Source organism: Nerophis ophidion, linkage group LG13, assembly GCF_033978795.1.
Source record: "Nerophis ophidion isolate RoL-2023_Sa linkage group LG13, RoL_Noph_v1.0, whole genome shotgun sequence".
NCBI classification, from domain to species: Eukaryota; Metazoa; Chordata; class Actinopteri; order Syngnathiformes; family Syngnathidae; genus Nerophis; species Nerophis ophidion.
The window spans coordinates 46,561,377-46,573,423 of NC_084623.1; the positions used below are offsets into that span (position 1 = coordinate 46,561,377).

At 39.0% G+C, this 12,047-nt stretch overlaps 1 protein-coding gene across 2 annotated transcripts in view; it reads right to left on the minus strand.

Moving 5' to 3' along the window:
- bcl7bb (BAF chromatin remodeling complex subunit BCL7B b) overlaps nucleotides 1–1,772 on the minus strand; it is a 22,821-nt gene extending 21,049 nt beyond the window's left edge. The window contains exons 1-3 of one of the 2 annotated variants that reach the window (XM_061919074.1): nucleotides 1,599–1,772; nucleotides 1,092–1,167; nucleotides 902–992 (exon numbers count right to left, since the gene is read on the minus strand). In XM_061919074.1, the coding sequence (XP_061775058.1) occupies nucleotides 902–992; nucleotides 1,092–1,167; nucleotides 1,599–1,711 (280 nt within the window). In that variant the 5' untranslated portion in view covers nucleotides 1,712–1,772. The remainder of the gene's footprint in view (nucleotides 1–901; nucleotides 993–1,091; nucleotides 1,168–1,598) is intronic. The other variant, XM_061919073.1, reaches the window with a different exon arrangement.
- Nucleotides 1,773–12,047: the final 10,275 nt, after the last annotated feature.

The window sequence follows — 12,047 nt, forward strand, 5'->3', positions numbered from 1 at the left end:
TTTGTATGGCCATATTACCCTGAGCATCCCCAATCTTATCTGTTCTCAAAGCTAAGCAGTGTCTGGCCTGGTTAGTACTTAGATGGGAGACTGCCTAGGGAATACCAGGTGCTTTTGACCCTTTGGACTCTAAGTTCCTTTTTTTTTCACTCCCTGTTTTGTTACCATGACAACCAATCAGTTCACCTGTCTTGTCTCACACCTGTTTTCACTTATCATGTTCATTATTTAAGCCACAGTTACCAGTTAGTCAGTCTGGCAACATCACCTCCTTCACGACCTCGAGTATCTGCTTCATGCCTTGTTATGCTGTTCATTTTGTCCACGTAAGTTTTTGTTATTTATGCCACTGCGCAAGTGTTTTTGTTTCATGTTTGTAGTTTATAGCCTTTGTGCTCGTCTTTTGTTTCATAGCCCAGTTTTTTGTACCGCCATTGTGCGCGCTTTTTGTTGGTTCCTGTTTTAGTGTTAAAATAAAGATGTCTTTACCTTCACGCCGTTTCCACTCCATTCGCTTTGCACCTCGGGAAAACAAACCTAGACCAAGTCCAAGCCCGACACCTTCCGCCCGATTGTAGCTGAGATAGGTACCAGCGCCACCCGCAACACCAAAGGCAATAAGCGGTAGGAAATGAATGGATGGATGGATGTATATATCGGTATCGGTTGATAGCGGAATCGGTAATTAAGAGTTGGACAATATCGGATATCAGCAAAAAAGCCATTATCGGACATCCCTGGTGCCGTGCGATGAAAACTGCAAAAAAAAAATGTTAGTGCACACCGAAATATACAAAAAGTGTGGTGTAAGAAAACGGCAAATACCACTGCACGTGATTTAAAAGCGGTGCTAAAATCCAACATTTCCACGGCCATTGATGTATTTGTAACATGCACTCACCGGCGAAATCTGGCAAAGAGTTTGTGTTTTCCAGCACCACATCTTTGAGTCCTCTGACGTCTCCACCTGCAGTAGATTTGCTGCGATAGATCTGCCATTAAAACACTGATGAGTCACACACTCACACATAAAATATTGTACATCAGGGAGTTACCTCCCCAAAAAAAAAAAAAAAAATGTGCAACCCCACCTGCTTTGTTTCTGTCACCGGCACCCACTTGAATATGCGCAGGGACGTGTCTCCAACAGTCACCCATTTCTTCTCCCTGAGGATTAAAGTAGTTGGGCTATATTTAGACAAACGCTAACAATCACCTCCCCTTTATCGGTGGATTCGATCCACGTCCACTACAGTGCATCGTGTTTTCTAAAATGCACGGCAAATTTAAGTACGTGTCCGTCGTGTGCAAATGACGCAGACATGTCTGGAATGTCGTGCTTCTCACTGTCACATGAAATCGTCAACTGGATCTCGCAATAAGTAGTGCAGAGCTGCAGCCATATTGACAGCTCCTGGCGGGGGAAAAAAAAAATCCAATAGCCCCGCCCTTTTTTAGCAAACGGGCACACTGATTGGCTACAAGCCCCGTCGATCATTGAACTTTTCCGACTGAAGTTAGTTGAACGACGTAGCAGCTAACTACCGATGGCCCGCTAAAACATTCCCTCCGTATTAATAACTGGACACGCTACGTACCATTTCCGCACTTTCTCGATGGCAGCCAGAACCTTTTTGATGTCATCTTTAGCACGACTCCTGGTCTCTGCGCGGCCTGATCGTCCCGACATCTTGACGTTGTTATGAATCATCTAATGATGCATGAGGGAAACTTAAGATCTAGCCCCCGCTTGGTCAATGCCGCAGAGATCTCGCGAGATTTCAGCCCGCTATAATCTTTACCGTAATGCACGCCTATTCTTCTCCCTTGCGTTGGTACTACTCTATAACGGTAGCAAGAGAGCAATAACACTTATTAACTTTCTATCTATTTGACTTAATTCGTCTAAGTACATTGTTTCGTCAGGTTAAAAATACACGTGCCACTCTTAGGTAGATGTGGTCACGTTCGAGTTTTGTTGTTGTTGTATTAACTGATCAAAAGAGATGAAAGTGGCATTGATGTCATTTTAACTGCCTGCTTTTATTTTGTTAATTTTTTTGGGGATAAATATAGAATTAAAATAATAGCCTATATATACTGAAAGCAGACTTTTTTAAGGGTATATATAATAATGGACCACCGGAAGAAACATTATATGAGGCACACTGGAGATAACATGGTAGGTACAGTCATATATACAAATGCACTATTTTTGTATTATTTTGAAAAAGTAATGTATTATAAATGATGTTTTGAATTGAAACTACTACTCAAAGGAAGGGATGTATTATGCCTGAACACATCTGAAGTGCGACGCATGGGCCATTTTTGTTTGTAGCTCTTAAACCAGGGGTCGGAAACCTTTTTGGCTGAGAGAGCCAAGAAGCCAAATATTTTAAAATGTATTTCCGTTAGAGCCATATAATATTTTTTTAACACTGAACACAACTAAACGCGTGCATTTTTAAGTAAGACCAACATTTTTAGAGTATAATAGGTCTCTTATTCTTTGTAATAACATTGCTATTCTGAAGCCAACTGTGGAGGGGCCGTGGCCCGCGGGCCTGCAACAAACTGGGGTGTGCCAGGACCGGCCTCGAAATCAGCGAGAGCTGCGTAGATGGCCCACCTGAGCCTTGTTCTCTAATCACCTGTCGCTCTGTTATAAGCAGCAGCCAGGAGGAGAGACGGGGTTGGGGCAGGAGCCAGAGCGCGAGCGAGAACGATAGAGAAAAATACAATTGCTGGAAAGCAACTGAGAGACTTATTGAAAAATAAAACAACCCTGAAACGGGCTCTCATGTCGGTGCTTGGTGGTCTGAAAACCCCCAGGAGGACAAGCCCCACACTAACCTTTAATGAATAACTTCTTAACGCAACTTCTTGAACAGGTGCGGTAGTAAACGGATGGATGGACTAAAAATGCATGAGAATGTTTTATGTTTTGAACATTATTTTTAACACTTATTAGAAGTGTAAGTATTAATTACTTATCATGTTAAAAATTGTCAGCTCAGATTTATCCGAGAGCCAGATGCAGTCATCAAAAGAGCCACATCTGGCTCGCGAGCCATAGGTTCCCTACCCCTGTCTTAAACCATGCAGGCCTGGGCAGTTAGTTTGACTCGAGGGGCCAAATTTAGAGAAAAAATGTGTCCGCGGGCTGGTATATCTATTTTTAGGAACACTAATACAAAACCTCTCGATAATGTCTGATTGAATGCTAAAAACTTTATCACTGCAAAAACTGAAATCTAAGTAAGATTAATAAATATCTGAAATAGGGGTGATATTTGCTTATTTTCTGTCTGATAAGATCATTCTTTTCACTAAGCAGGTATTATATGTTAGAGCAGGGGTCACCAACCTTTCTGAAAGCAAGAGCTACTTCTTGGGTACCGATTGATGCGAAGGGCTACACATTGATACACACTTAAATAAATTGCCAGAAATAGCTAATTTGCTCAATTTACCTTTAATAAATAAATTATGTATATAAAAAAATGGGTATTTCTCTCTGTCATTCCGTGGTATATTTTTTTCCTTTTACAGAAGGTTTTTTGTAGAGAATAAATGATGAAAAAAACACTTAATTGAACGATTTAAAAGAGAAAAAAACACGAAAAAAATTTAAATAAAATTTTGAAACATAGTTTATCTTCAATTTCGACTCTTTAAAATTCAAAATTCAACCGAAAAAAATGAAAAGAAAAACTCGCTAATTCTAATCTTTTTGAAAAAATTAAAAAAATAATTTATGGAACATCATTAGTAATTTTTCCTGATTACAATTAATTTTAGAATTTTGATGACATGTTTTAAATAGGTTGAAATCCAATCTGCACTTTGTTAGAATATATAACAAATTGGACCAAGCTATATTTCTAACAAAGATAAATCGTTATTTCTTCTAGATTTTCCAGAACAAATTTTTTTTAACAAATTCAAAAGACTTTGAAATAAGATTTAAATTTGATTCTACAGATTTTCTAGATTTGCCGGAATCATTTTTTTGAATTTTAATCATAATAAGTTTGAAGAAATATTTCACAAATATTCTTCGTTGAAAAAACAGAAGCTAAAATGAAGAATTAAATTGAAATGTATTTATTTTTCTCTACAATAAAAACAATTAATTTACTTGAACATTGATTTAAATTGTCAGGAAAGAAGAGGAAGGAATTTAAAAGGTAAAAAGGTATGTGTTTAAAAATCCTAAAATAATTTTTAAGGTTGTATTTTTTCTGTAAAATTGTCTTTTGAAAGTTATAAGAAGCAAAGTAAAAAAAATAAAAGAATTTATTTAAACAAGTGACGACCAAGTCTTTTAAAAATTTTCTTGGATTTTCCAATTCTATTTGAGTTTTGGCTCTCTTAGAATTAAAAGTGTCGAGCAAAGCGAGACCAGCTTGCTAGTAAATAAATAAAATTTATAAAATAGAGGCAGCTCACTGGTAAGTGCTGCTTTTTGAGCTATTTTTAGAACAGGCCAGCGGGCGACTCATCTGGTCCTTACGGGCGACTTGGTGCCCGTGGGCACCGCGCTGGTGACCCCTGTGTTAGAGTGTTTTACTTGTTTTAGGGGTTTTTGTCCTAAATTATCTCAGTAAGTTATTACAGCTTGTTGGTGAGATTTTATGACCTATATTGAGTAAAAAATGCTTGAAACTAGAATATCAACTGTTGCAAAGTTGTGTCATCAACACTCACAAGTATAAAACTACTTTTTTGAAGTAATAATTTCTTATTTCAAGCATGAAAAAAAAAAATCATGACTTCGACACAATTGTGTCTCATATTAAAACAGATGGCAGCCAAATGGACTCTGCTGTTATATATTCAATGAAACAATAGAAAATACATACTCATATAGTATTACAGTTATTTGTCAAAACGGGGGCTATGGTGTGGTTTATTTTCCCGGAATGCAAAGGAAGGTGACGGGACATGGCGTGAAGGTAAAGGCATATTTTAATGTATCTATTAAAAAAATTTGCAAATTAATGGCGCCCACAAGGCAGAGAACAAACTTGGCTAAAAAACAAAAAATACCACAAAGGCAAAACTATGGATATGAAACAAGAGACTTGCTAAACGTGACATGAATAAACAAAACTTACTTGGAAGAAAATGAGCAGAGCGATACATAACCAGAGTGAACAGAGCATGGAGCAACAACAATGACGCCAGCCAGACTGCCTGGCAACTACAAGCTTAAATAATAGTGACATGATTAACACAGGTGCTTGAGTCCTTTAACAAATCAGGTGCGTGAGTCCAAATGAGTACAGGTGAACTAATCGGTTGTCATGGGGACAAAACAAAGGAGCATAAACAGGAACTAAAAAGAGTCTTAAACCAACAGAACATAACGAAACTAAACGTGACCACAGAACATGACATTATTAGTGAGAAAGTACTTATTATAAGGTATTTTGGGGTTCATTGAGGTTAACTAATTTTACTTGTTTTGGAAATTCTTGACAAGCCAAATTTTCTTGTTCTATTGGCACATAATTTTGCTTAGTTCAACTAAAATACCCATAATTTTTGTATTTTTTATTCTTGTTTATGAGCACTGACTTTTTGCAGTGATGACAGACTGCGTTAAACTGAATGCCATCCATTTTTTTACCGCTTGTCCCTTTTGGGGTCGCGGGGTTGTGCTGGAGCCTATCCCAGCTGCATTTGGGTGGAAGGCGGATTACACCCTGGACAAGTCGCCAACTCATCACAGGGTCGTCGTATTCAATTATGTACATACACAGACCATAGTGGCACGTCCAGCACTATTACTTTTGACTGATGTGTGACACAAGCTTGGCACACCTATTTTTGGGCAGTTTCACCCATTCCTCTTTGCAGAACCTCTCAAGCTCCATCAGGTTGGATGAAAAGCAATGTTTTTTTTACCCAGGGTGTCTCTGTTTATTGCTGCATTGAAATTTACGTCTATCCTGACTAGTCTACCAGTTCCTGCCACTGAAAACCATCCCCACAGCATGATGCTGCCACCACCATGCTTCACTGTAGGGATGGTATTGGCCTGGTGATGCGTTTTCTCCAAACATGATGCCTGACATTCAAGCCATAGAGTTCAATCTTCCTCTCTTAAGTTTCTCATGGTCTGAGAGACTTTTAGATGCATTTTTGAAAACTTTTTATGTCTGGTCACTCTACCATACAAGCCTTATTGGTGGATTGCTGCAAAGATGGTTGTCCCGCCCTGAGATCGGTAGGTTGGGAGTTCAAAACCCGGCCGAGTCATACCAAAGACTATAAAAAAATGGGACCCATTGCCTCCCTGCTTGGCACTCGGCATCGAGGGTTGGAATTGGGGGTCATACTTGCCAACCTTGAGACCTCCGATTTCGGGAGGTGGGGGTTGGGGGCGTGGTCGGGGGTGGGGCGGAGGTATGGTTGGGGTTAAGAGGGGTGGCGTATAATTCACAAACTCGAGTATTTCATATATATTTCATATATACTGTATATAAATATATATATGTATGAAATACTTGACTTTAAGTGAATTCTAGCTATATATATTTATTTTTACACCACAACCGCTCTGAGGCAGCGCTGAAGGAGGTAGCCCATTATTTCCACTCTACTCAGGTTATTTTGTATTATGGGATTGTTCTATCTAGTCCTAAAATTGAACTATAAATACAAGACATAGTTGAATTTCAGACGGCACCTATCAAATACACAGTAATGCAAATCTAGTTGTTCTACTAACTGTACTGTGCTTGCTGGTTAATAATTTAAAAAAAACAACACTTACCTTTCACTATTTGAGTAACCTTTGTTTTGCCATTTGCGTAGTGGCGAGCGATCTCCAAATCCGGGAACATCCTTCACGGATTTGTTAACTTGTAGACATCCGCAAATGAGAACGGGATGTTGCTTCCAGCTATCAGCATAGCCATCTTTGTCTCAGCATAAGATACACCATCGGGTCTCCATTTTGCAAGGTGGGCCATACTACTGGGTTGTGAACGATGCGGTGCTGCGGACGCTTTGTGCTTTGGTGACTGACCGTTCATGGCTGAGTATATCTGTTCACCGTGTTCAATGGAGAAGTCTGTTCTACAACATTTACAGGCTATCCCCTTCGAACTCTCCTGGATGAACTGAAATTCTTGTTTCCAATCGTTCTGGAACTTGCAAGCGTATTTCTTCATTTTGCTCGTAGATGGTGTTATATATTGGGTTGTAGTCAATAACCAGGCGACGTGATGAAGTTACGTATCTTTACTGTGGGCTTCAGAACAGATATTCTATTCTATGTGCAGTAGATGGCAGTATTGTCCTGTTTAAGAGGGTCACAACATTGAGTCAGGTTCTCATGGAGCTGGAGTGGGTGTGGCCTTGAGCTCCGTCTGAATTTCGGGAGATTTTCGGGGGAAAATTTGTCCTGGGAGGTTTGCTGGAGAGGCGCTGAATTTCGGGAGTCTCCCGGAAAATCCGGGAGGGTTGGCAAGTATTTTGGGGGTTAAATCCCCATGAATGATTCCCGGGCGCGGCACCGCTGCTGCCCACTGCTCCCCTCACTTCCCAGGGAGTGATCAAGGGGATGGGTCAAATGCAGAGGACAAATTTCACCACACCTAGTGTGTGTGTGACAATCATTGGTACTTTAACTTAACTTTTGGAAGGTTCGCCTCTCTCCAAAGAGGAATGCTGTAGCTCTGACAGAGTGACAGTCGGATACTTAGTCACCTCCCAGATGAGAGTAAGATGAATGCAGCAATGTACAAAGACATCCTCGATAAAAACCAATGGGTAAATGTGGAAGTAGTGTCAAAGCGCTTTGAGTACCTTGAAGGTAGAAAAGCGCTATACAAGTACAACCCATTTATTTATTTATTTATTTAAGCATCCAACCCGATGGAGCTTGAGAGGTGCTGCAAAGAGGAATGGGCGAAACTGCCCAAAAATAGGTGTGCCAAGCTTGTGTCATCGTATTCAAAAAGACTTGTGGCCGAAATTGCTGCCAAAGGTGCATCAACGATGTATTGAGCAGAGGTTGTGAATACTTTTTTAAATATGTTTTTTTTTTTTAAATTAAATTGTAATTACAGGGTATTATTGTCTGTAGAATTTTGAGGACAAAAATTAATTTATTCCATCCATCCATCCTCTACCGCTTATTCCCTTTTGGGGTCGCGGGGGTGCTGGCGCCTATCTCAGCTACATTTTGGAATAAGGCTGTAAGTTTGTAACCTAACAAAATGTGGAACAAGTGAAGCGCTATGAATACTTTTTGGATGCACTCAGATACAGTAGATAAAGTTGTACTTTTGTCTCATTCCTGTGAGAATCCTGCATGCGATTGAAGCATGAAGGTGTTGGACTATGCAGGACTAGCAGCAGAGTGCTGAAACAACCATAAGGTTAGAACCTTTGAGCAGACTTATCACGTCTTATCAGGTTGATAGTGCTCTTCACACATAAGGCAAAAACTAACCCAGACCCATTGTAGTACATGCCACAGTTTATTCAACAACTTGCTTGACTCATACAGATACAAAATAAATGATTTTTATCAGGTTCTCAGTAGTGCCCTGCAATGAGGTGGCAACTTGTCCAGGGTGTATTCCGCCTTCCGCCCGATTGTAGCTGACATAGGTACCAGCGCCCCCCGCGACCCCAAAGGGAATAAGCGGTAGAAAATGGATGGACGGATGGGTTCTCAGTAGTACCCAATGGACAACCCTGCATAAAACAGTAACTAAAAAATGCCGTTCAAACTAAATAAATAGCAAATAGGTTACATTTACTGGAATAGTGTGTAGTTTTTTTTGGAAACAAATTATGAAACCTTCTTAATAAATACAAAATAATAAAAGGAGACACCTTATTGAAGAATATATGTATATTGTTAGCAATGGACCTTTGAAAAACAAAGGTGATCATTCTGTAAAAATATGCAAGACAAGTCCATGGAGTTTGCATGTTCTCCCCGTGACTGCATTGGTTCCCTCCGGAGACTCCAGCTTCTTCCCACCTCCAAAAACATGCACCTGGGAATAGGTCGTTTGGCAACACTAAATTGGACTTAGTGCAGGCCTGGGCAATTATTTTGACTGGGGGGGCCAAATTTATGGGAACACTATTACAAAAAACTCACAATAATGTCTGATTAAATGCTAAAAACATTTTGACAGACCGTCTTAAAAAACGGAATGGAATTTTATTTTTTTCTATGAACGATAAAACATTGAATATTGACAACATATGAACGACTCACCCCCTCTCGATCGACATATTTTACAATCAAGCAAAACGCGACAAACAGCGAAATATGAACGCAAAGGGTAAAAATACAATATACAATCTGATATATAACTAAGCTTCAGAACTTTGTTGTGAAAATCTCCTTCCACGTCTGTCCCTGACACCCAAATTTCAGGCTGACGTTCTGTGGAAACGCTCCCCAACCACACTACTTGATGCCTTGTCTGAGCTGCTGTGACTTATATTACCATAGTAACTAATTAATTACCATAGTAACTAGTGTATCATGCAAAAGCGCAGATTCCAACCAATGAATTACTTTCTATAGTTCAAGACTTACGGTCATTTGAAAACATCACTGCACATTATAATGGCAGCTGCAGTTTCCATCTTAAAGATCTAAAACGATTATTTGGGAATGTCCGGCGGGCCAGATTGAAATACTTAACATGTGGCCCCCAGGCCTTAATTTGTCTAGGTCTGCCCTAGTGTGTGAATGTGAATGTGAATGTTGTCTGTCTATCCGTGTTGGCCCTGTGATGCGGTGGCGGCTTGTCCAGGGTGTATCTCGCCTTCTGCCCGAATGCAGCTGAGATAGGCTCCAGCACCCCCTGCGACCCCTAAAGGGACAAGCGGTAGAAAATGGATGGATGGATATCCAAATCCAAACCACTCTAACTGCATGAGAATGGTGGCATGTTGTTGGTTTGCAAACGAAACCTGCATAGACTCATTGTAGCTAAATCAATAACAACAACATATCATTTGGCACTACATGGTATTATGTACATATAAAGTTAAAAGATAAAGTACCACTGATAGTCTCACACACAGTAGGTGTGGTGAAATTACTGTATATATATTACATACTATATATTTAAAAAAAATAAAAACATCTTTATGTATGTAGCCTTACTGGTTCTAGTCTGTTTTGATTTCAGTGTTGTTTGCAATTCCACTGTTTGACCAGCTGAGGGTAGGCTTGAGGCATGGTGTGTATACATGGCTTCTTTATTCTGAAATAAAAACCTGAGAAATACTATTTATTGCTTATACTGGTACTGAATGTCGATTTACCCTCCAGGTCATTTACAACATGTTCCCCATTTAAAAATGTAGTCCTGTGGTCTTTAATGTAGTTTTAAAGTTCCTTGCAGACTGAGATATCATTGATTAATGCGAAAATTATTCCCCCTTTTTATATAATACATTCTGAATGATATAATGTACTATAATTTAATGATGTACAGTGTTTTATGTAAGAACAATGATAATCCTAAATTAATTAATGATCATGTGTTATGGTACTGTCACATACTTTTTCTTTATTTACATTGTTTATATCTGTGTGATCTATTCTATTTTGTATTTACTCATAATATAATTTAATTCATACTTTTATAATGACCGAACGAATCGTACTACTGACTACCGATCAAACAATACCAATTTCAATACTAATGTTGCAATTTTATGTGCCAAGAATTTGAACAAGCATAACAAAAAGCGCTTGACATAGGGTTCAACTTTTCAATCCATCTTGATGCTAATTTACATTATGAATGCAAAAATTTGATTTTTTTTTTTTTTTTTACTATTAACCGTAATTAAAAATGCTACGGTTGTTTAATGGCAAAGGCTCCACTATACCAAGTGCTTCAGTCTTTCTCACCCGTTACAAACAGACATTACCATATTTTTCTAGGTTATTTTCATCACAACCTGCACAGAAGGAAAACAAATTTACACCAGCGATGCTTAAAAACACCTATAGAGAAACACGCTATAGCTACGCTAGCTTAAAAATGTCAGCAGGGCAAAGCAAAACTTTACCCGCACCTGAAGTCAGCAGTGTGGGAACATTTTGATTACCTAAAAAAATAAGACATTGGCTCACTCATTTGCAAAACCTGCCAAAAGAAGGTTGCGGCTCAAGGGTCTAATACAGGGGTGTCAAACTAATTTTAGATCGGGGGCCACATGGAGAAAAATCTACTTCAAAGTGGGCCGGCCTGGTAAAATCATGGCACGATAACTTAAAAATAAAGACAACTTCAGATTGTTTATTTGTTTAAAAATCGAACAAGCACGTTCTAAAATTGTAGAATTCATACTGTTTTTATTTTACAATAAGATGTTGGAGTCAATAGTATATTTACTTTATTTGTCATTATTTATATTTTCTGAATAAATTATGTGCTAATGTACATCAGTCAACTCATTGTTGTTCATTTTTAAATCTATCAGGATAAAAAAAAAAATCAAAATTAAATTACAGGATGTTATTTGTGTAGTTTGATCATCTTCTTCGAATGATGTACTAAAATCAGGGACGGCGTGGCGCAGTGGGGAGAGTGGCTGTGCGCAACCCGAGCGTCCCAGGTTCAATTCCCACCTAGTACCAACCTCGTCACGTCCGTTGTGTCCTGAGCAAGACACTTCACCCTTGCTCCTGATGGGTAATGGTTGGCGCCTTGCATGGCAGCTCCCTCCATCAGTGTGTGAATGTGTGTGTGAATGGGTAAATGTGGAAGTAGTGTCAAAGCGCTTTGAGTACCTTGAAGGTAGAAAAGCGCTATACAAGTACAACCCATTTACCATTAAAATCACGTGGTTTATTTTGCAAATACAAAGATGCAAAGAATTGCTATTACGACATTCAGTGGACACATTTAGAACAGCTGTTTCTTTCATGCAAAAATGTCAGGTTTATTTTATACTTAGCAAACTCATCCAACAGGATGAGTTTGTTTAGCTATTTCTCCCCCTCCAGTAAAACGTGTAAGAAATGTAGTTTATTTTCA